Source organism: Palaemon carinicauda, chromosome 2 (genome assembly GCF_036898095.1).
Source record: "Palaemon carinicauda isolate YSFRI2023 chromosome 2, ASM3689809v2, whole genome shotgun sequence".
NCBI lineage: Eukaryota > Metazoa > Arthropoda > Malacostraca > Decapoda > Palaemonidae > Palaemon > Palaemon carinicauda.
In genome coordinates this window covers 122,396,536-122,421,818 of record NC_090726.1, presented here as the reverse complement: position 1 = coordinate 122,421,818, position 25,283 = coordinate 122,396,536, and the positions used below count along the sequence as shown (strand labels likewise).

The 25,283-nt window shown below is 47.3% G+C and overlaps 1 protein-coding gene across 4 annotated transcripts in view; it reads left to right on the top strand.

Moving 5' to 3' along the window:
* Positions 1-25,283, top strand: part of LOC137626753 (1-acyl-sn-glycerol-3-phosphate acyltransferase epsilon-like) — a 280,699-nt gene that overhangs the window by 57,846 nt on the left and 197,570 nt on the right. For all 4 annotated transcript variants that reach the window (XM_068357759.1, XM_068357762.1, XM_068357769.1 and 1 more), the window contains exon 2: positions 1,530-1,710. In XM_068357759.1, the coding sequence (XP_068213860.1) occupies positions 1,530-1,710 (181 nt within the window). The remainder of the gene's footprint in view (positions 1-1,529; positions 1,711-25,283) is intronic.

Sequence of the window (25,283 nt, the reverse complement as noted above, 5' to 3'; positions counted from 1 at the left end):
CCATGCCTTCAGTAGGAACATCGGCTTTTCTACAGATAAAGCCACATGTTCACTTCAGCTTGGTTTCTTGGCCAAAAATGAACTGCCTTCTCGTCCTTGGCCTAAGTCGTTTGATATACCTTGCCTGTCAGAGATCGTAGGCAACGAGCTTGAAAGAGTACTGTGTCCAGTCAGAGCTCTTAAGTTTTATTTAGCTCGTACAAAATCCTTACGAGGTGGATCTGAGGCCTTGTGGTGCTCAGTTAAGAAGCCATCATTGCCTATGTCTAAAAATGCTTTATCGTATTTTATTAGATTTTTAATCCGAGAGGCTCATTCTCATTTGAGTGAAAAAGATCGTTGCTTGCTTAAGGTCAAGACGCACGAAGTAAGAGCTATAGCAACTTCCGTGGCTTTTAAGCAAAACAGATCTCTACGAAGTATTATGGACGCGACCTTTTGGAGGAGCAAGTCGGTGTTTGCTTCATTTTACTTAAAAGATGTCCAGACTCTTTGTGAGGACTGCTACACACTGGGTCCATTCGTTGCAGCGAGTGCAGTAGTGGGTGAGGGTTCTACCACTACATTCCCTTAATTCCAATATCCTTTTAATCTTCTCTTGAAATGTTTTTAATCTTGTTTTGGGTTGTACGGAAGGCTAAGAAGCCTTTCGCATCCTTTTTGATTTGGCGGGTGGTCAAATGTCATTTCTTGAGAGCGCCCAGATTAAGGGTTTTGATGAGGTCCTTTTGTATGCGTTGTCGCCCTGGATACTTCAGCTCCTGGGAGTCTTTCAGCATCCTGAGAGGATGGCTGGGCTTCGTGAGGAAAGCGGACTAACAAGGCAGAGTAATCGTCAGAGTCAGCTTCCTTACCAGGTACCTATATTTATTTGGGTTTTGTTATGATATAACTGTCAAAAACTCTAAGCATATACGCTTATATTGTATTAATACTGGTCTCTACCCACCACCATGGGTGTGAATCAGCTATTATATATTCACCGGCTAAGTTTAATATTTAAAAATGATATTTTGATTATAAAATAAATTTTTGAATATACTTACCCGGTGAATATATAAATTATAGGCCCTCCCTTCCTCCCCGATAGAGACCCAGCGGAATGAGAAGAACTGAGGCTGTTTACATGTATATGCGGTATCTGGCCGATAGTCGGCGCTGGTGGGCACACCCGCAACCTTCATGGCGATCGCTCGCGAGTTTTTGTGTTTCTGTCGAGCCGTCCGAGACGTCAGCTATTATATATTCACCGGGTAAGTATATTCAAAAATTTATTTTATAATCAAAATATCATTTTTCCTAATTATAAAAATGCATCTTTTAACTTAACTTCCCACCATCACCTCCCCCGGAAGTTCCAGATGCAATTAGAGTGACTGTTCAGTGTTCTGTGTACCGGCAAATGCTCTCGCCACTGGCCATTAATTACTGTTATGAGTTCCATCTGCGCTTGAATCAATCTCTAAGGTTTGTATAGTTATGAAGTTTCAACTTTAATATGTTTTTTAATTTAAAAATCTCTTGCTCAGGTATGCGTTGGGTTCTATCATCATGTTTGGTGTGGCCCCAGAATATTTTGGCCTCTGGTTAGTGTGGAGAGGAGTTTCACTGATGCTTCCACACTGGGTGTTTCAGTGGGGTGATGACAAACTCTACAGCCTTTATCAGAGGATGGTTCTTTTCTTCTTTGAAACTTGCACAAGACTAGAGGTAAGTATTTTTTTTTTACATTACGTATACTGTAAACTGTCATTGTAATTGTAGGATACTGATTCATTTTTGCTTTTTTATCCTTAATTATAAATTTCTCCAAATTGCATAGTTTTTGGAATTAAAGGAACCATATTTGTTTCTACACAAATACAAACCTTTGTCCTTTAATAGGAGTAGGATGTCAGTAAAGCTAGAAACTCCGTTGTTAAAATTCCAAAACGAGATGTCAGCTACTGGCTGGTGGCAGGGAAGTCCCACCCCCTGCCAGCTTACTCAGTAAGGACTTTGACTTCAACTGCCAAGTAGTACAGATGTACATACTCTCAGTGTGACAATCTTGGTTGTATTTATTTGTTCTGTAACTGGAATACAAACCTACGCTATTTATTTAGGGGTATTACTTTCTGCGAAGCTGAAATGACGAGCCATTAAAATTTAGCGAGGGTTAACTACCCACACCGCTAGTTAGGGGTAGCTTGCTACCACTCCCACTCACACAACGGTGATTTAGGTCACTTTACTTTTGGCTCGGATGGAGAGCGGTTGTATCCGCTCTTCCTCCTTGCCTATTCTGGACAGCCATTAATTTTTGTCTTTTAACTTACTTTTTCTTATATGTATATATAAGAAGTAAAGCGCAAGGTAAGTGAGGCAAAGAGGGCAGCTGACCTAAGGTGGGGTCAGGGATTGGGTCGTTCATATGAAGAGAATAAGAAGAAGTTTTGGAAAGAAGTGAAGAGAGTAAGGAAGGCTGGCTCAAGAATTGAAGAGACAGTGAAAGAAGGAAATGGAAGGTTGTTGAAAGGAGAGGAGGCAAGGAAAAGGTGGGCAGAATATTTTGAAAGTTTACTGAATGTTGAGGAAAATAGGGAGGCAGATATAATTGCTGTTGCAGGTGTTGAGGTGCCGGTGATGTGAGATGAGAATGAGAGAGATATTACAAGAGAGGAAGGGAGGAGAGCACTAGATGAAACGAGAGTAGGAAAATCATCTGGTATGGATGGTGGGAGAGCTGAGATGTTGAAGGAAGGGGTGTGACGGTACTTGAATGGTTGGTGAGATTGTTTAATATGTGTTTGTTCCGTAACGATTAAAAACCACGCTATTCAATAGGGGTATTACTTTCGGCGTAGCTGAAATGACGAGCCATTAAAACTTAACGAGGGTTTACTACCCACACCGCTAGTTAGCGGGGGTAGGGGAGGGTAGCTTGCTAACCGCCCCCCCCCTCACACACACACCTGTGCTTGAGCCCACTTTGCTCTCGGCTCGGATGGTAGTCGGACGTGTCCGCTGTCATCCTCGCCGTCATTGGTAGCCATTAATGTTTTTTTTGCTTTTTCTTTGACAGTTTTGTGTGTGAAGTTGGCATCTGCTATTATGCGCACCTGCCCTGGATTCCCCGACCGCCCCTATGGAACATGCATGTCGGCGGTCGAGACCGATCCTCACGCCCTTTGTCCTTCCTGTAAGGGCCAACGGTGTGATGGCGATAACAAGTGTAGTGAGTGTAGGGAGTGGTCTACCTCCCAGTGGGAGAGGTTTTCGCGGCGACAGAAGAAGAAGAAGTCCAAACGGGATATTTCTCCTTCGAAGGTTTCTTTGAAAGGAGAAAAACCCAAGGCCTCTTCTTCCGTTGCTTAAACCTCCTCCGAAGCTCCCACTCGATCGGTCTCTTTCAAGAGACCATCGAGTGGTAGCGTAGACCGTTATACTGTACCAAACTCGGGGTTCGAGAGATGGCGTTGCTTCCCCTAGCGAAGCAGCTCCACCTCTCCCCCCGGGGGAGGATTTGTCACTAATCCCCCTGTTTCAGCTTTGGTCTTCCTTGGGGCTCGAGGGTTCGTCCTCCAAAGAAGTCTTACTTGACTACATCCGATTGGGTGCCGCTGTCAAGCAATCGCCGCCTCAGGCAGAGGTTGATCCTCTGTCGATTGTCGACGTTGTGGTGTCAGAGGTATCCAATGTGTTATCACCCATCACCTCTGCCTCTTCAAACCCTACGGTAGCTGACGGCTTAGTTTCTCCTGGTCCTGTTCAACCAACGAGGGAGAAACTAAGTCCAACAGTCTCTCCTGCTAGTGTTTCTTCCCCTCGGGGGAGTTCACTTACAGAGACTCCTCTTCGGAGGACTGCAGAAGGTCAGCTTGCTGATCCTACGGCCCCCTGAGGGCGCATTCGTCGCAAGGCTCGCCTTCCTTCACCTGCGGTGAGGAGGCGCCTCTTTGGTTCTACATCTTCGTTGCAGAGGAGCCTTGTCATCGATCACCGACTGTTCCTGCTTTGGTCCTGGACTTTCTGCGGATCGTTCGCGATCCCCTTCGGTGGAAGGGCATCCTTTCAAAGGACACGTCGACCTTCCACCCGACAGACCTGCCGACCTGCCGTCGCCCTTCCTGGATGCAGATGCGCACTACGCGCCAACGAAACCTGACTTCCACGCTCGTCAGGCCTCGTCAACTAACCCTAATAGACGGCATCAAGGGCGTATGCGCCATCGCGCACATACATCCCATACGCGCTATGCACACACTCATGAACATACGCGCCCACGTTCTCCTGCGCGCCAGGCTTTGCCTGAGCAGACAGACGCACGGCCACGCCCAGCTGCGCGCCAACCTTCACCTGCACGCCATCAACCTCCTGCGCGCCAGCGCTCTCCAGAGTACTCCAGCGCGCCAGCGCTCTCCTGCGCGCCAGCGCTCTCTTACGTGCCAGCGGTCTCCTGCGCGCCAGCGCTCTCCCGCGTGCCAGCACCCACGCCCAGCAGTCATCTCTCCTGTGCGCCCACGACCTCCTGATCTGGGCGCTGTTGGGAAGTCAACTAGATTGACTTCTTCCACGCGCCAGCTCTTGCCATCGCGCCAGCACTCGCCTGCACGCCAGCTTTCGCCATCGCGCCGACATGCGCCATTGCCTGCACGCATCCACGAGCATACGCGCGCCCTCGCCCATCCTCTCCTGCAGTTGAGTGCCCACAAGACACTCGCCCACGAGCAGCACATTCTTCAACTGCGCGCCCGCGCGCCAGAGGTCTTTCTCCTGCGTGCGCTCGCCCTACGACTGCTTCAGGCACACGCGAACTCTCGCCCACGCGCCCGCGCACTCAACGCCCTGATCCTGCGCCCCCACGCGCGCGCGAATACTCGCCCGCAACAGTCTTCTGCACATGCTCCTGTGTGCCCACAGTCTCCCGCACGCGCTCCTGTGCGCCCACAGTCTCCCGCACGCGCTCCTGTGCGCCCACAGTCTCCCGCACGCGCTCCTGTGCGCCATCAGTCTCCCACGCGCGCGCGGCAACAGTCTCCCGCACGCAATTCCCGGTATTCTATCCTCGCGCGAGCACCATTACGCGCCCCTGCGCGAGCGTCAATATCCTCCCGCGCGCGAGACTGCTGAACTACGCACGGCAAGGTCACCATCGTCTCATTCCCCTCCCCGCAAACACATAACAGCGCACATTGTGGAGGAAGTGAAACATCTAAAGGGGTCCAGGATCCCTAAGCCTTTCCAGGCGAACCCACCAATGAGAACTCCCTTCAATTCCTGTTCCTCCAAAGGGTGTGTCTGACAGCGCGTCCGTCAGTCAACAGCCTTGGTTCGGTGCACTAATCAGAGACGTTACACAGGCGTTCAACCCTGTTTTCTCTGAATTAGGTCACAGATCCTTGGCTGTTTCCACACCTTTGAAGAGAAAAAGAGGAGTTCCAGACGCGGTAACTTTTCCAAGGGCTAAGTTGACTCCATGCAAGCCTTCGAGGCAGGTTCCTTCTTTCTCCCAGACTTTCTCTCCTTCCCTGTCGGACGAAGATTTCCCGTCCTCAGGGGAATCAAGTGAGGTGAGAATTTCCCCCATCGCACCAATGGGTGAAACCTGTCCTCGCGCTGAGATGTCTTCTAAAGTGGGGGCTGGAAGGAACTTACCATCTTTGTCAATGTTAGAGTCCTACATCCTTCCCAGGAAGGAGTCTAAGGACTCTAAGACTTTACCAAAGTCCTCTACAAGGACCAGGACAGAGCCAACTAGCCACTCAGAGAACGTCCGCGACTCTCCCCAAGAAGGGCCTTTGGGGACAGGAGACTTCGCTGCAAGTCCTACGTCAGGAGGAGACCAGCAAGAGTCAGAACATGCGTTTTGGCAAGTTCTGACTCTAGTGAGGGCTCTCAACGGGTTTTCCGACCAAGAGATTCCTCCTCGAGAGGGCAAGACACGGTCTTGGACCGTGTATTTGGTACTCAGAAACCCTCTAAGACCAGTGCAGCTCTGCCCTGGTCTCAAGGGGTTAAGAGTACCAGAGACAAGATCGCTGTACAGCTCTCCGAGATGGCCGCCTCCAACCGTTCCAGTGCCACCAACAAGCTCCTGCCACTTCCTCGCGTACAGCAGAGGAGGTACTTCGAGATCCTTAAGGAGCCTTGTTTAGCTCTTCCGCTTCACCACTCGTCGGAAGAGCTTACCAGGGGAGTCCCTCTTGAGAGACACTCCAACCGGCAGGTCTCACTCTTGGCAACCGAGATCCTTAACCAGGAGATAGTTGCGAAGTATGCTATGCAAGCCACTTCGTGGCTCGACATCTGGTTGGGGACCTTAGGTATCCTGATACATTCTGAGGACTTCTCCAAAGAACATACCAGGAAAGCTATGGAGACTTTTCTACTCTCAGGTACTCGCACAATCGAGTTTCTGGCCCACCAAGTCTCGAACTTGTGGGCAAACACCATCCTGAAACGTCAGGATGCGGTAGCTGAGAGATTCCATCAGAAGGTCCCTAGCACCGAGATAAATAGGCTCAGACATTCCTCTTTAGAGGGATCCATCCTGTTTGAGCCTAAGGATGTGGAACAGGCTGTTGAGAGGTGGAGGAAGTCCCATCAAGACTCCCTCCTTCATAGGGCTTTAACATCTAAGCCCTATAAGCCTCCAGCACCTCAGCAGTCCCGTCCAGCCAAGACCGCTAAAACGACGACAGCAGCGAAGACCGTGGTGTCTAAGCCCTTTCCTGTCAAGGATAGGAAAGGTAAAAAGTCCTCCAGGGGAGGCAAGAATCCTAGAGGGAGCAGCCGAAGCCGCAAACGCTAGGATTGGCAGTCCCCCTGCATGTCCACCAGTGGGGGGACGCCTACAAAGCTGCTCAGGCAGGTGGAAGCAACTCGGGGCCGATTCCTGGACGATCTCCGTGATCAGTCAGGGATATCGCGTCCCGTTCACAACATCTCTACCTCCCCTGACGACGAATCCAGTGTCATTGAGCTCCCTTGCCATGGGATTGGCAAGGGGGCAAGCCCTTCGGGCAGAAGTCTAGACCCTGTTGAAGAAGGGCGCTCTCCAAGAGGTCCTCGACGAATCTCCAGGCTTCTTCAGTCGACTCTTTCTTGTAAAGAAGGCGTCTGGAAGCTGGAGACCAGTCATCGACCTTTCAGCTCTGAACAAATTTGTCAAACAAACACCGTTCAGCATGGAGACGGCGGACACGGTCAGACTAGCAGTAAGACCGCAAGACTTCATGTGTACACTGGACCTAAAGGACACGTACTTCCAGATCCCAGTCCATCCGTCTTCAAGGAAGTACAGTACTTAAGATTCAGCCTAGACAACAAAAAGTACCAGTTCAAGATGCTGTGCTTTGGTCTCTCCACAGCACCACAAGTTTTCACCAGAGTGTTCACCCTAATATCATCGTGGCCACACAGGATTGGCATCCGTCTCCTTCGTTATCTGGACGACTGGTTAATCCTAGCAGACTCGGTGTCATCCCTTCTTCAACACCGAGACAAACTTCTGAGACTTTGCCAAGATCTTGGGATCATGGTAAATCTCAAGAAGTCTTCACTGCTTCCCACTCAAAGACTGGTATACCTAGGCATGATTATAGACACCAATCTCCACAAAGCCTTCCCATCAGACGACAGGATAGCAAGGCTGAGGAAGGTTGCAAGTCCTTTTCTCAGACGACAAGAACTTCCAGCGCAATTGTGGTTACGTCTCCTCAGTCACCTTTCATCGCTGGCTCGTCTAGTTCCCAACGGTCGCCTCAGGATGAGATCCCTCCAGTGGCGACTCAAGTCCCGGTGGAATCAAGGTTACGATTCCCCGGACGTCCAGATCCCCATGGGACCTGCGGAACTAACGGACCTCCAGTGGTGGGTGGCAGACGAGAACCTACGAAAAGGAGTGGATCTTCTTGTCCTCCCCCCGGATTTGATGCTGATTTCGGAGGCTTCGAAGAAAGGGTGGGGGTCCCACATGCTGCACCACACGACCTCAGGCCTTTGGTCAGTGTCAGAAAAGTATCTCCATATAAATGTCCTAGAGATGAAGGCCGTCTTTCTGTCCCTTCAACAGTTCCAACAGTACCTGGCAAGTCACTCTGTGGTGGTGATGAGCGACAACACCACAGTAGTGGCCTACATCAACAAACAAGGAGGTACTTTTTCGCAGCAACTATCCCATCTAGCAGTAGAGATACCGAGATGGGCCGAAATCCACTTGATACCACTATCGGCACGCTTCATTCCAGGCAAAAGGAATGTGCTCGCCGACAATCTGAGCAGAGCATCTCAGATAGTGAGTACTGAGTGGTCTTTGGATCATCCAGTAGCCAACAAAGTCCTGACTTTGTGGGGTTCTCCGACTGTGGATCTTTTTGCAACGGCCCTGAACTTCAGGCTCCTGCTGTACTGTTTCCCAGTCCCAGACCCCATGGCTCTCTGGCAAGATGCTTTCCAACAATGGTGGGACAACATCGACGTTTACGCCTTTCCCCCATTCTGTCTGATGAGGAGGGTACTCAACAAGACCAGAACATCGGTCAATCTGTAAATAACCCTCATGGCTCCGCTATGGCATCACGCGGAATGGTTCCCGGACCTTTTGCAACTCCTAACGGAGCTACCAAGAGAACAAACAACCACATGCCAACATCTTCCACAAAGCTGTAGGTTCAATACGACTTCACGCCTGGAGACTATCCAGCATCTCCTCTCTGAGAGAGGATTTTCACAACAAGCTGCTGTCCGGATGTCTGGACACCTGCGAAAGTCTTCGGCAGCAGTCTACCAGGCAAAGTGGAAAGTCTTCTGTGGTTGGTGTCGTGGAAGGGGTATCTCTCCACTCGATGCCACTATTCCAACAATAGCGGAGTTCCTCGTGTATTTGCGTGAAGAAATGCGCCTTTCAGTCTCGGCATTGAAAGGCTATCGCTCAGCCTTAAGTCTAGCCTTCAGGCTGAAAGGAATGGGCATTTCTTCATCGCTAGAACTTTCTCTACTCATACGTAGTTATGAACTTACCTGCCCTCAGTCGGAAGTGAGACCTCCCCCATGGAACGTGGTTCGAGTTCTCAGGTCTCTTAAGAGACCTCCCTATGAACCATTACGCCAGGCATCAGATCGCCACCTAACCTGGAAGACGGTATTCCTACTAGCTTTGGCCTCGGCCAAGCGAGTCCGCAAACTTCATGGTCTCTCGTATGACATCGCCCATTCAAGGGGATGGGGAGAGTTAACGTTCAACTTCGTCCCTGAGTTTATTGCTAAGACTCAGAATCCAGGAGTGGCGGATCCTCAATTCGACTCCTTCCGGATTTCTAGTCTCCGTTCTGTAACAGATGACCCAGACCATCTCTTACTATGCCCAGTAAGGAGTTTGAGGCTATATCTCAAAAGAACAGCTGCAGTACGTCCTCATGTGCCAGCACTATTCGTCAGCACAGGAAGGACTAAGAGGAGGGTCACCAAGAACACCACATCTGCCTGGATTCGTAGGGTTATTGACCTGGCCTTGAATCCAGATCCTCCTCCGTCACGTCGCCCTAGAGCACATGATGTCAGGGGCATAGCTACGTCCCTGGCCTTCAAAAGAAATTTCTCAGTGAAGCAGGTTCTTCAAGCGGGGGTGTGGAATCGCCAAACAACGTTCACACCCCACTACCTGCAAGACGTGACCCACAGTAGGCTCGATACGTTCTCTATCGGCCCTGTGGTGGCTGCACAACAGCTATTTTAAAACCTCAAGCTCCTTATTGGACAAGTAGCAGAAGGTTGAGGGCATTTTTACCCTGTTTTAGTCTGCATGAATGAAAAGGTTTGACTAGCCCTTATTCTTTTCTTCATTCTCCCCTCTCTTGGGGAAAGCAGCATCCTGGGTTCTCTGCATAGCTGACCTCAAACCACTGCAGGTAAACCATGCTCCCTTGTATTCCTAGCATTAAGATTAATACTGTTACGTCCCCATACCCTAACAAGGTGGTATTGGGAGTCCTTTTCTTCAAGTTTCTATCTAAAGAACTTCAGAATCACTTCCTAGGATGAGTCACACTTCTTCATACCTTCACACACAGCTTGCGTAGGCCGCACTCTTTGTGTAGCAAGGTTCTAGCGAGGTGCAGGGACTCCTTATTTCTTGGGTGCTTACACACTCAAATAACGAGTCCCCGGGCAAAGCCAAAAAGCCAGAACTGGCTGGGACGTCCACCCTTCCTAATGGGTGAGTCACCCCTATTAAATAGCGTGGTTTGTAATCCAGTTATGGAACAAATGACAAATTCGTAGATAATTTTTATTTTTCCTAACTATACTGTACAAACCTTAGCTATTTAACCAAACTTGCCCACCAGCCCTATCCCCCTTGAAGTCCTACCTCCAAGAAAGTGAACTCAAGCACAGGTGTGTGTGAGAGGGGGGGCTAGCAAGCTACCCTCTCCTACCCCCGCTAACTAGCGGTGTGGGTAGTAAACCCTCGTTAAATTTTAATGGCTCGTCATTTCAGCTATACCGAAAGTAATACCCCTATTAAATAGCTAAGGTTTGTATAGTTAGGAAAAATACAAATTATCTACGAATTTTTCATTTTATGTTGTCAATGGTACCAGTAGATTGGGTTTGTGCATGTATTGTACCGCTATATAAGGGTAAGGGAGATGTGCATGAGTGTTGTAATTCAAGGGGTATTAGTTTGTTGAGTGTAGTTGGAAAAGTGTATGGTAGAATATTGATTAATAGGATTAAGGATAAAACAGAGAATGCAATCTTAGAAGTACAGGGTGGTTTTAGAAGAGGTAGGGTTTGTATGAATCAGATTTTTACAGTTAGGCAGATATGCGAGAAATATTTAGCAAAAGGTAAGGAGGTGTATGTTGCGTTTATGGATCTGGAGAAAGCGTATGATAGAGATGATAGGGAAGTAATGTGGAATATGATGAGGTTATATGGAGTTGGTGGAAGGTTGTTGCAAGCAGTGAAAAGTTTCTACAAAGGTTCTAAAGCATGTGTTAGGATAGGAAATGAAGTGAGCAATTGGTTTCTGGTGAGAGTGGGGCTGAGACAGGGATGTGTGATGTCGCCGTGGTTGTTTAACTTGTATGTTGATGGAGTGGTGAAAGAGGTGAATGCTCGAGTGCTTAGACGAGGATTGAAACTGGTAGACGAGAATGACCATGAATGGGAGGTAAATCAGTTGTTGTTTGCGGATGATACTGTACTGGTTGCAGATGCGGAAGAGAAGCTTGGCCGATTAGTGACAGAATTTGAAAGGGTGTGTGAGAGAAGGAAGTTGAGAGTTAATGTGGGTAAGAGTAAGGTTATGAGATGTACGAGAAGGGAAGGTGATGCGAGGTTGAATGTCATGTGGAATGGAGAGTTACTTGAGGAGGTGGATCAGTTTAAGTACTTGGGGTCTGTTGTTGCAGCAAATGGTGGAGTGGAAGCATATGTACGTCAGAGAGTGAATGAAGGATGCAAAGTGTTGGGGGCAGTTAAGGGGGTAGTAAATAATAGAGGGTTAGGCATGAATGTAAAGAGAGTTTGTATGAGAAAGTGATTGTACCAACTGTGATGTATGAATCAGAGTTGTGGGGAATAAAAGTGAGGTAGAGACAGAAATTGAATGTGTTTGAGATGAAGTGTCTAAGGAGTATGGCTGATGTATCTCGAGTAGATAGGGTTAGGAACGAAGTAGTGAGGGTGAGAACGAGTGTAAGAAATGAGTTAGCAGCTAGAGTGTATATGAATGTGTTGAGGTGGTTTGGCCATGTTAAGAGAATGGAAAATGACTGTCTGCTAAAGAAGGTGATGAATGCAAGAGTTGATGGGAGAAGTGCAAGAGGAAGGCCAAGGTTTGGGTGGATGGATGGAGTAAAGAAAGCTCTGGGTGATAGGGGGATAGATGTGAGAGAGGCAAGAGAGCGTGCTAGAAATATGAATGAATGGTGAGCGATTGTAACGAAGTTCCGATAGGCCCTGCTGCTTCCTCCGGTGCCTTAGATGACTGCGGAGGTAGCAGCAGTAGGGGATTCAGCATTATGAAGCTTACTCTGTGGTGGATAACGGGGGAGGGTGGACTGTGGCATCCTAGCAGTACTAGCCGAACTCTTTTGAGTCCCTTGTCAGGCTGGGAGGAACGTAGGGGAGAGGTCCCCGTTTTTTTTTATTTGTTTGATGTCGGCTACCCCCTAAATTGGGGGAAGTGCCTTGGTATATGTATGTATATGTATATATATGAAAACATTCTTAATGTTTTTATATATATATATATATATATATATATATATATATATATATATATATATATATATATATATATATATATATATATATATATATATATATATATATATATATATGTATAGAAATATTGTAAGCTTCCTTTTCAGTGTTTGTACTGTGCGTGTGATACATATGCGCCAGGTTCTCAAGACACTTGCACAAGGCCAAGGAACCTTCCCTTCCGACCTCTCCCCCCCTTGTCCATCTGTCTTCCCGTTGACTCGCCCGCCACCGCAGGGGAATCGTCATCGTTAGGACCTCCTCGTTCAACTGTTGTCTTCACCTTTCCTTCTTCCTACGGGAAACATGCATTACTGAGCGAAGGGAGTGTGGCCTCACAGAGATTGACTACGGTCTTTTTCTTCTCAAAACCGTTCACCTTTCATGGGCCTCCGACAGTGTACTAACGGGGGGAGCACCATTCCCGTTCGCGGGTTAGGTTGCGCTTCCGATTGTTTTTCTCAATTATTTAAGTGAAATTATAATTGTTTGTAATTGTAACTTTTCAGCTTCTTCTCCGTGGGGAACACTTCCCTTCGGAGGATCAGTGGTTCTTCTATTAGTGAATATTTTTTGCTGATTTAATAATTGTAATTCTTGTTTTATTACAGTTACTCTCCGCTCCCCTTCTCCCGTCGATGGCGACGGGTGAAGGGAGGGCGCAATACTTATTCTATGTTGCCTGGGAAATCTGCTGTCACTGCTGTCCCTCAGAGGACGTCATCATGGGCGTCATCCTTTCTCTTAAGAAGTACGCCCATAGCAACACCTGATCAGCACTTCATCTTCAAGGATCTAGCTCCGCCTACGATTCCTCAGGTAGCGCTCTCATCAGGTAATCTTAGAGCGCTACCAGGAGGTTCGCCTCCAGGGGTTGGACAACTTTCCCTTCCGAGGGAGAGTTTCCTCCCCAGGCGTGAGGTTGTTTCTCCCTTCCGAGGGAGAACTTCCTGCATCTTCATCACTTCATCGACTCCAACTACTGTTGCTGTCTTCGCCTAGACTACACTCTCCCCCTTGCTGAGTCTCTCTTCCTTCGGGGGCAGAGCATAATCTTAGGCAAGTTTCTCCTGCAAAGTGATCACCTCTCTCGTTCGTGAGAGGGGCCACTCATAGAGACTCATCTTCGGAGGATTGCTACTGAGCATCATGGGCGTCATCTCTTCCTGAACCTTCCCATGACAACGCTATAGTGGATGTTCTCCCTTCCAAAGGGCACATCCCAGTTCCTGATCGTCCTACCAGCTGACCTGCCGACCTACCAGCGCAACCTCGCGCTGCAGCTAGTCCTTGGACTTCAGTCCTGGACTCTTCTGTGGATCGTTCGCTATCCCCATCAGTGGATATTCGCCCTTCCAAAGGGCACATCCCAGTTCCTGATTGTCCTGCTAGCGCAACCTTGCCATAGAGAGCAATGTTTGCCAGCGCACCAACTATCTTACGATCACTGGTACTGTACAACAACTTCGCTCTCCTGCTCGCAAACGGTTTCCTGCGCCTGCACGCTAGCGCTCTCATGCCCGCCAGCATTTTCCCGCACTCCATCACGCTCCCGCACGCTTGCGCCATTGTTGTCGTATACGCCAGCACTCTCCTGTGTGCCAACTATCTCTGCGTACCAGCGTTCGCCTGTGCGCCAGCTCTCTCCTGCGCCTTCCCGCCAACGATCTCTGCTCACCAGCGTTCCCCTGAGCGCCAACGATCTCTGCTCACCAGCGTTCCCCTGTGCGCCAACGATCTCTGCTCACCAGCGTTCCACTGCGCGCCAACGATCTCTGCTCACCAGCGTTCGCCTGCGCGCCATTGCTTTCGTGCGCGCCAGCACTCTTCCGCGCACGCTCGCCAGCACTCTTCCGCGCACGCTCGCCAGCACTCTTATGCGCACGCGCGCCGGCAGTTTCTGCAAGCGCGTGCCAGCAGTTTCTGCAAGCGCGTGCCAGCAGTTTTCCGTGCGTGCGCCAACAGCCTTCCTCGCGCGCGCACCACCGTTGTCCGAAGCGTCAGCGCTCTCCTGCGCGCCAACGATCTCTGCACACCAGCGTTCGCCTGTGTGCCAGCTCTCTCCTGTGCCTGCGCAGCAATGATCTCTGCTCACCAGCGTTCGCCTGAGTGCTAGCTCTCTCCTGCGTGCCAGCAGTCTTTTGCGCGCGCCATCGTTGTCCCATGCGCCAGCGCTCTCCTGCGCGCCAACGATCTCTGCGCACCAGCGTTCGCCTGCGCGCCAGATATCTCCTGCGCCTGCGCAACAACGATCTCTGCTCACCAATGTTCACCTGTGCGCCAGCACTCTTCTGTGCACGCGCGCCAGCAGTCTTCTGTGCATGCGCGCCAGCAGTCTTCTGCACGCGCCACCGTTGTCCTATGCGCCAGCGTTCTCCTGCGTGCCAACGATCTCTGCGCATCAGCGTTTGCCTGCACGCCAGCTCTCTCCTGCGCGCCAGCAGTCTTCCGATCGCGCCGTCGTTATGCTATGCGCCAGCGCTCTCCTGCTCGCCAACGATCTCTGCGCATCAGCGTTTGCCTGCACGCCAGCTCTCTCCTGCGCGCCAGCACTCTTCCATGCACGCGCGCCAGCAGTCTTCCGCTCGCTCCGTCGTTGTCCTATGCGCCAGCGCTCTCCTGCTCGCCAACGATCTCTGCGCATCAGCGTTTGCCTGCACGCCAGCTCTCTCCTGCGCGCCAGCACTCTTCCGTGCACGCGCGCCAGCAGTCTTCCGCTCGCGCCGTCGTTGTCCTATGCGCCAGCGCTCTCCTGCTCGCCAACGATCTCTGCGCACCAGCGTTTGCCTGCACGCCAGCTCTCTCCTGCGCGCCAGCACTCTTCCGCGCATGCGCGCCAGCACTCTTCCGCGCATGCGCGCCAGCACTCTTCCGCGCATGCGCGCCAGCACTCTTCCGCGCATGCGCGCCAGCAGTTTCCGCAAGCGTGTGCCAGCAGTTTTCCGTGCGTGCGCCAACAGCCTTCCTCACTCGCGCACCATCGTTGTCCGATGCGTCAGCGCTCTCCTGCGCGCCAACGATCTCTGCACACCAGCGTTCGCCTGTGCGCCAGCTCTCTCCTGTGCCTGCGCAGCAATGATCTCTGCTCACCAGCATTCGCCTGAGTGCTAGCTCTCTCCTGCGCGCCAGCAGTCTTCTGCGCGCGCCATCGTTGTCCCATGCGCCAGCGCTCTCCTGCGTGCCAACGATCTCTGCGCACCAGCGTTCGCCTGCGCGCCAGATATCTCCTGCGCCTGCGCAACAACGATCTCTGCTCACCAGTGTTCACCTGTGCGCCAGCTCTCTCCTGCGCGCCAGCACTCTTCCGTGCACGCGCGCCAGCAGTCTTCTGTGCACGGGCGCCAGCAGTCTTCCGCACGCGCCACCGTTGTCCTATGCGCCAGCGTTCTCCTGCGCGCCAACGATCTCTGCGCATCAGCGTTTGCCTGCACGCCAGCTCTTTCCTGCGCGCCAGCACTCTTCCGTGCACGCGCGCCAGCAGTCTTCCGCTCGCGCCGTCGTTGTCCTATGCGCCAGCGCTCTCCTGCTCGCCAACGATCTCTGAGCATCAGCGTTTGCCTGCACGCCAGCTCTCTCCTGCGCGCCAGCACTCTTCGGTGCACGCGCGCCAGCAGTCTTCCGCTCGCGCCGTCGTTGTCCTATGCCCCAGCGCTCTCCTGCTCGCCAACGATCTCTGCGCATCAGCGTTTGCCTGCACGCCAGCTCTCTCCTGCGCGCCAGCACTCTTCCGTGCACGCGCGCCAGCAGTCTTCCGCTCGCGCCGTCGTTGTCCTATGCGCCAGCGCTCTCCTGCTCGCCAACGATCTCTGCGCATCAGCGTTTGCCTGCACGCCAGCTCTCTCCTGCGCGCCAGCACTCTTCCGTGCACGCGCGCCAGCAGTCTTCCGCTCGCGCCGTCGTTGTCCTATGCGCCAGCGGTCTCCTGCTCGCCAACGATCTCTGCGCACCAGCGTTTGCCTGCTCGCCAGCTCTCTTCTGCGCCTGCGCAGCAACGATCTCTGCTCACCAGCGTTTGCCTGCGTGCCAGCTCTCTCCTGCGCGCCATTGCTTCCGCGCGCGGCAGCACTCTTCTGCCTACGCCAGCCCTCTTACTCACGTGCGCGCCAGCCCTCTTTCGCAAGTGCGCGCGCTAGCAGTCTCCCGCGCGCGCGTTAGCAACAGCCTTCCGTGCGCTCGCCAGCGCTCTCCTACGTGCAAGTTCTCACCCGCAGTCGCGTGCCCAGGCACCACCCTTGCGTGACCAGTCACGTTCTTCTGCGCATTCTAGGGAGACTGCACAAAAACCTACACAGTGCCTTACCGCACCCCTGCGCTCTCCTGCGCACCTGTTTTGGTACTATCCTTTGGGTAGGGTATGGAGTGGACCATCTGTGAAGTATACTCTCGCTGTGTGAATAGTGGAGAAAGCAAATTTCCTTTCTATCTTATGATACTTTTTTATTATTCTCAAGTAGGAAAACCAACAAAACAAACAACAACACAAAAAAGTAAAACCCCACCCTTGACGATGGACCCTTCAAACCCTGATGCCCCATCCCTGGATTTGCAGGCACAGTTGACGACCTCTGGCAATTCATTTAAAGAAAAATCTTTTGACGGCTTTGAAACTAAAAAGGACCATCTTTCAATACTGTACTAAAAAATCAAGTAATTTGGGCAACACAGGAAAACTGAAAATCCAGTATGTTACCTAAATTGCATTAGACACAGATTGCGATGTGATATATAAAGCATTTGAATGTTACGGCTTAATCAGGGAGTTAGGGATGCAACTCGAAGGTGACAAATGAGATTCTTGGATATCCTTTGATACTCATGATGAAGCATTTAATGCAATATATAATATTATGAATATTAAAATAAATAATTTGAATATAAAGGGTGCTCTGTGTGATGGGTACCTAAAGATCTTGATGTGTACAAACCTGAAGATGGGATAGATAAAGATATAGAGGTGGTTGTGCCCTCCCAGAGAAAACCAAAACCATCAGTGTGGCTAGTTGCTCAATTGATAGGAGGCACAGGAAATTACTTTAGGATCAGTAAATTTCTTCAGAAGAAAGTTGAAACAATCATGCCGGAGATATATCTGTGTATGGAAAGAATAGTTTTCTCATACATGCCAATCATACACGCAATCCACAATATTATCCAATTTAAAGACAAATAGCGAAGATATAAAGCTGGATGTCAAACTCCATCTAAACTTTAGTTATGGAAAGGGAGTAGTTTTTAATAGAGACTTACATGAATTTATGGAAGAGGAGATACTGGCCATGTGTCCATTACCAGTGTGGAAGGTGCAGAAGGTTCCTGAGACATCCATGATTATCCTTACTTTCCAGGATGCTGATGTACCTTTCCACCTTGTGATTGAAAATGAAAGGATTAACGTTTGACTTTTTAAACAAAAACCACTTCAATGTTTCAGTTGTTTAAATTTTGGACACCCTTTCAAAGTCTGCCAAAAGGAGAAAATTTGTTGCATTTGCTCCGAACATTACCATGGAGAGTGTACAATTGAGGCCGGATGTTTAAACTGTAATTTAAATAATAAATCTGCTGCCAGGAGTTGCCAGCAATATAAATTAGAAGAGTCATCCCTAAATAAATCCAGTATTGAACATATAAGTGTGGGGCATGCCAAGAGACTATTGAATAGATTAACAAGTATGCCAAGGCACTGAAATCAGGAGGAAAATTGCTGCAGGAGACATTAGCCCACCTATTACTGGCAGTATTTCTCAAATAGAAATATGCCATCTGGTAACAATCTGCATGATGAGGCAAGAATTTCACTTTCTAAGGCTTTGCCAACCTCTTGAACCTTTGTCCCTAGTACAAAGGAAAATACTAACCTCTCTCAGGCTCTATCTTTGCCATATCTGATAGCCGTTTCACTTAAAACCGAATTATCAGGTGCATCTGTAGTTGGGAAGATGCCAAAATCTGATAAATCACTACCTTTTAATTGGAAAAGAGAGAGACCTCCATCTCTCTCTCACCCCCTTCCATTAAGAACACTAAAGTTATGACATCAAATAGATATGATGTTTTGTTTGTGGATATTTTAGATCAACAAGAAAACTTGAATCAATCCAAAATTCAAGTTGAGGTACACCATCCCCCTCAACAATTAGGTCAAAACATGAATAAGGCAAATGTAAAACCTAATTTATCAAGACCCTCCTTTATGAAGCCTACAGGAAATAATGTTAAACCAAAAACTGCAAATGGGAAGACCTCATCCAAGATGTCTTCCAGAAAAAAAACCATAGTTTTCTCCATTTTGCAATGGAATTGTCAGGGTTTAAGGGCCAAATATGAAACTTTTGCTCCTCATTCATGAGCACTCCCCCATAATTATATGTCTACAAGAGAGCAAAATTGATGATAATACTCCTTGTCCTCGCAAATATATTAATTATAGGACACCATGTGATCACCGAGTTTGGACCCATAGAGAAAGTCTCATATAAGTTCGTCGAGATGTTCCCCAAATATCGTTGTCTATTCATACACCTCTGCAGGCAGTATTTGTACAGTTTGATTCAGGTAGAAAATATACAATTTGCTCTCTGTACTTACCTCCTCAATCTTTTACTTGGATATTTGAATGGTAGTCATCCTTTATGGGGGGTGTTTTAGCAAACAGCAGGGGCAATATATCATCAATTGTGGAAAATCCAACACACTTTCATGTTCAGACAGGTACCCTGTCATGCATTGACCTTTCTATTGCAAGCTCTAACTGCCTTCTTGATTTCGATTGGAAGACATTAGGTGATTGGCATACTACTGATCATGCACCAATCATTATAAACACCAACAATGGTCCACCTTTACAGAGATTGCCACAATGGAATCTTGACAAGGCAGACTGGGATAGATTTCATGAGCTAAACAAAATTGAAGGAAATGCAGAACAGTTTGAGAATATTGATGATGCCATAGACTTGCTGAATGGAACACTTCATACAGCAGGAGTCAATTCAATACCCAAAACAACAGGTTTATTCAAACAATGACTAGTCCCCTGGTGTTCTTCAGAACTAACTACCTAGCACAGAACCACAAGAAGGTCTTTAACTCAATTGTGCAGACACCGTACTGAGGAAAATTTTATTATATACAAGAAATGAGCATAGTTCCATCGTGCCATGAAAGAAACTAGGCACCAGTCTTGGGTGTCTTTTGTTACCTCCATTAACAGTAGAATACCACCATCTTCTGTGTGGAGGAAAGTAAAAAAGATAGCAGGCAAATTCACCCCTAACCCACCACCAGTGTTGAAGGTTAATGGACTGTATATAACTTGAGCAACTGAGGTTAACACTGCCTTGGCTGATCATTTCTCAAATGTATCAAGCAAGTGTGAAGCAGCTCCTGGTCACCAGTATAGGAGCACTGAAGAAAAGAAAATTTTAAATTTTGCAACGGGAAGGGAAGAGTCATACAATTCTCCTCTAACTGAAAGAGAATTTGGTTTTGCACTTGCTACGTGTAATAGAGCTGATGGAATTCCAAATGCAATGATTAAACATGTAGCTGTTAATACCAAGTTATTTATTTTAAGTGTTATTAACCCTTTTACCCCCAAAGGACGTACTGGTACGTTTCACAAAAGCCATCCCTTTACCCCCATGGACGTACCCGTACGTCCTTGCAAAAAAAATACTTTAAAAATTTCTTTTTTTATATTTTTGATAATTTTTTGAAAAAATTCAGGCATTTTCCAAGAGAATGAGACCAACCTGACCTCTCTATGACAAAAGTTAAGGCTGTTAGAGCAATTTAAAATAAATATACTGCAAAATGTGCTGGGAAAAAAATAACCCCCTGGGGGTTAAGGGTTGGAAATTTCCAAATAGCCTGGGGGTTAAAGGGTTAACAGAATGTGGCTTGATCATAGTTATGTAAGTGTTTGGGAACTAGCCATTATTTTAGCCTTTTTTAAAACCCGGTAAGGATAACTTTTTAGTTGCAAATTTTCGACCAATTGCATTGACATCTTATGTAAGATCATGGAGAAGATGATCAATGCAAGACTGATATGGTACCTGGAAAAGAAGGGTATTTTACCACCTATCCAGTGTGGATATAGAAAAATGCATTCAACGACTGACGTGTTGATACGACTTTAATCCTCTATTTGTGAAGCCTTTGCTCCCAAACAACACCACATAATAGTCTTTATTGACCTTGAAAAGGCATATGATCCATCCATATACCAAGGCACTTCCCCCAATTTTGGGGGGTAGCCGACACCAACAATGAAACAACACAAAAAGGGGACCTCTACTCTCTATGTTCCTTCAGCCTAATCAGGGACTCAACCGAGTTCAGCTGGTACTGCTAGGGTGCCACAGCCCAACCTCCCACATTTCCACCACAGATGAAGCTTCATAATGCTGACTCCCCTACTGCTGCTACCTCCGCTGTCATCTAAGGCACCGGAGGAAGCAGCAGGGCCTACTGGAACTGCGTCACAATCGCTCGCCATTCATTCCTATTTCTAGCACGCTCTCTTGCCTCTCTCACATCTATCCTCCTATCACCCAGAACTTTCTTCACACCATCCATCCACCCAAACCTTGGCCTTCCTCTTGTACTTCTCCCATCAACTCTTGCATTCATCACCTTCTTTAGCAGACAACCATTTTCCATTCTCTCAACATGGCCAAACCACCTCAACACATTCATATCCACTCTAGCCGCTAACTCATTTCTTACACCCGTTCTCTCCCTCACCACTTCGTTCCTAACCCTATCTACTCGAGATACACCAGCCATACTCCTTAGACACTTCATCTCAAACACATTCAATTTCTGTCTCTCCATCACTTTCATTCCCCACGACTCCGATCCATACATCACAGTTGGTACAATCACTTTCTCATATAGAACTCTCTTTACATTCATGCCCAACCCTCTATTTTTTACTACTCCCTTAACTGCCCCCAACACTTTGCAACCTTCATTCACTCTCTGATGTACATCTGCTTCCACTCCACCATTTGCTGCAACAATAGACCCCAAGTACTTAAACTGATCCACCTCCTCAAGTAACTCTCCATTCAACATGACATTCAACCTTGCACCACCTTCCCTTCTCGTACATCTCATAACCTTACTCTTACCCACATTAACTCTCAACTTCCTTCTCTCACACACCCTTCCAAATTCTGTCACTAGTCGGTCAAGCTTCTCTTCTGTGTCTGCTACCAGTACAGTATCATCTGCAAACAACAACTGATTTACCTCCCATTCATGGTCATTCTCGCCTACCAGTTTTAATCCTCGTCCAAGCACTCGAGCATTCACCTCTCTCACCACTCCATCAACATACAAGTTAAACAACCATGGCGACATCACACATCCCTGTCTCAGCCCCACTCTCACCGGAAACCAATCACTCACTTCATTTCCTATTCTAACACATGCTTTACTACCTTTGTATAAACTTTTCACTGCTTGCAACAACCTTCCACCAACTCCATATAACCTCATCACATTCCACATTGCTTCCCTATCAACTCTATCATATGCTTTCTCCAGATCCATAAACGCAACATACACCTCCTTACCTTTTGCTAAATATTTCTCGCATATCTGCCTAACTGTAAAAATCTGATTCATACAACCCCTACCTCTTCTAAAACCACCCTGTACTTCCAAAATTGCATTCTCTGTTTTATCCTTAATCCTTTTAATCATTACTCTACCATACACTTTTCCAACTACACTCAACAAACTAATACCTCTTGAATTACAACACTCATGCACATCTCCCTTACCCTTATATAGTGGTACAATACATGCACAAACCCAATCTACTGGTACCATTGACAACACAAAACACATATTAAACAATCTCACCAACCATTCAAGTACAGTCACACCCCCTTCCTTCAACATCTCAGCTTTCACACCGTCCATACCAGATGCTTTTCCTACTCTCGTTTCATCTAGTGCTCTCCTCACTTAATCTATTGTTATCTCTCTCTCATTCTCATCTCCCATCACTGGCACCTCAACACCTGGAACAGCAATTATATCTGCCTCCCTATTATCCTCAACATTCAGCAAACTTTCAAAATATTCCGCCCACCTTTTCCTTGCCTCCTCTCCTTTTAACAACCTTCCATTTCCATCTTTCACTGTCTCTTCAATTCTTGCGCCAGCCTTCCTTACTCTCTTCACTTCTTTCCAAAACTTCTTCTTATTCTCTTCATATGACTGACCCAATCACTGACCCCACCTCAGGTCAGCTGCCCTGCATATGATACTGCAGGGATATATGGTAAACTTAAAACCAATAGTGAATTTGGATTTCAGAGGAGATCTACCATTGTTCATTCAATCATTTCCATCACATATATTTTTCCAAGTGAGAGTGGGGGAAACTATCAGAGAGGAAATGTCAGGAAGAGGAGATTCCCAGGTAGTGTTCTAAGTGTAACCCTATTTACACTAGCCAATAATGGGATAACCTCCGTCATTCCCCAAAATATTCTCTCAACATTATTTGTGGATGATCTCTCTATATCATTTGCTGGAGCTAGAATGGCAATGATTGAGAGAAAACTACAACTTTCAATTGACAAAATTATCTAATGGGCTGATATGAATGGATATAAGTTTTCGACAAGAAAAACTGTTGTTTTCCATTTCTGTCGTGTTCAGGGATTTTATCCAGACCCGGATATATACATCAAAGGTCAGCAGATTCCATGTGTAAGTGAAGCTAGATTTCTAGGATTGATATTTGATTGTGGGCTTACATGGGTGCCTCACTTGAAAGCCTTAAAAGTAAAAAGCCTTGAAGCTCTGAACCTTTTAAAAGTTTTGTCACATATATCATGGGGAGCAAACCGCAAAACTTTTAAAATTATACAAGACCTTAATTTTAAATATTAAACTTAGCCGGTGAATATATAATAGCTGACGTCTCCGACGGCTCGACAGATTCCAAAAACTCGCGAGCGATCGCCGTGAAGGTTGCGGGTGTGACCACCAGCGCCGACTATCGGCCAGATACCGCATATACTTGTCAATTTCTCCAGTTCTTCTCTGTCGGTCTTGTCGACAAGTTGGTTCCGCTCGCTTTATGACCTCGAGTTTTCGACCGAATTGGTGAAGTACTTGGTTTTGGTTTTATTGCTTTCGCCGTGTTGGATTATTCAATACTATCTTCAAAAGAAATGCTTTTGAAAGGAGAGGAAAAGTGTTTTGCCCTTGCTTTTTTTTTAATCTCTTGTTTTTTCCATAGAGAAAAGATGGCCGACCCTTCCCTCAGTGTACGGAAGTGTGTTAAAGGCTTTTAGTAATTATTTTATCACTTTATAAATTATTGTTGATATTTATAGATTTACCTCTATATATTTTATATCTCACCCGCCTTTTTTAGGCCTCTTCGATTAGCTTTCCATTTATACTAAACATCAAGATAAATTTTATGTTTTTGTTTATATGCGGCCGTTACCTATTCTTTGTAGGCGGTCCTAACTTGGAAAACGAAGTTAAACAACGTTGAGCCCATTCAACTTTTATTTTTGTTTAGTTTAAAACAGTTGCTCTGTAAGAGTGATGAAATGAATATTTTTTAGAAAATATTTTAAGAAATATATTCTTTGAATAGTCTTCGTGCTGTTTTTTTCAAAGATGAACTAACGTTTGGTTTATTTATGCTACGCAGTTTGCGCTCTATCGTTACGATAGAGAAAGAGAGAATCACGGTTTCACTTTGCAGAAAGAGTAAATCGATTTTGACGTTTTGTTCATTCTTCTTTCAAACTGAAGTGTTTTAAATACTAATTTAAAGGAACTTGTTAATTTTCAATTTCTTAGTCCTTTCAGTTTTTTCCTTTAGTCAAATAACCTGTTATTGACGAAGGGTGAGTGGGCCATTCTCTTGTGAGTGACAAGAGAGAGAGAGAGAGAGAGAGAGAACGATCCGATCTGTATTCTCGTCCCAAGTCTCTGTACAAGGAGTTTGGGAGCGAGTAACGTTGTTCTCGATTCAGTTTTTTTTTTACTCTCGTCCCAAGTCTCTGTACGGGGAGAGAGGATAAAACGTTTTAGTTTTTATTCTCGTCCCAAGGCACTGTACGGTGAGAGATTGAAAACGTAGTCCTTAGTGAACTAGTGTTTAGTCTCCTCCCCAGTCACTGATCTTTTTAACTTTATATATTTCCGTTTTATTCGATATATATGTATATGTTTATTGATTTTTGCATGTGTGTTTCATTTTGTACTAATGTGCTTACATTATACGACTCATTTCGCAATTCTAACCTATTGATGTAAGGGAGAATTGCGTGCTTCAGGTAGAAATCAGTTTTATTCATGTCTAATGTAAAATTATTGAAAAATACGATATCAGTGAAGTAAGTGCAAAAAACATGTTCTGTGTTGCGGAGGGTTCGTTTGTTCGTGCTTGTCACTTGCCTAGTCCGAGACCTCTTTCAGGCTCCCCTGCACCAGGGAGAAGGAATGTCGTAGGACCTAAGGGAGTGAGGAGTGTAAACCAACGAACAGACGTTCCCTCAAAGGTATCAGACGTTGCTCGGCAAGCACGTCCTTGCCATAAGACAGGAGAGACGAAGTTTCTCCTCGTCTTCCGATGATTCGTCTCTTTAAAAGCCTGGCCGTAAAGTTTCGAGACGGTTGAAACGTTTATTAGTTCCTTCAGAATAAGTTCAACGTCCTAGCTGTAGTCATAATAAGAGTCCCGTTCATAGCGATGACGTTCATGTACAGACGTTTCTGCCACAGACTCGACGTGACGTTGAGCGGTAGACACCGTAGACACAACGTGACATCGAGTGTCAGTCACCGTAGTCTCGATATAGCATCGATCAGCAGTCACTGCTGTTTACTACGTGACGTTTGAACGTCAGCCACTGCAGTCACAGGTTGATCCGAAGTTAGATATGCTGTTAAAGCTTTCTTCTTCAATAGAAGCTTTCGATCCTGTTCCTGTGCGAAAGGATCCTTTGCTTTTTGTACGTCACGGTTCTGGGATA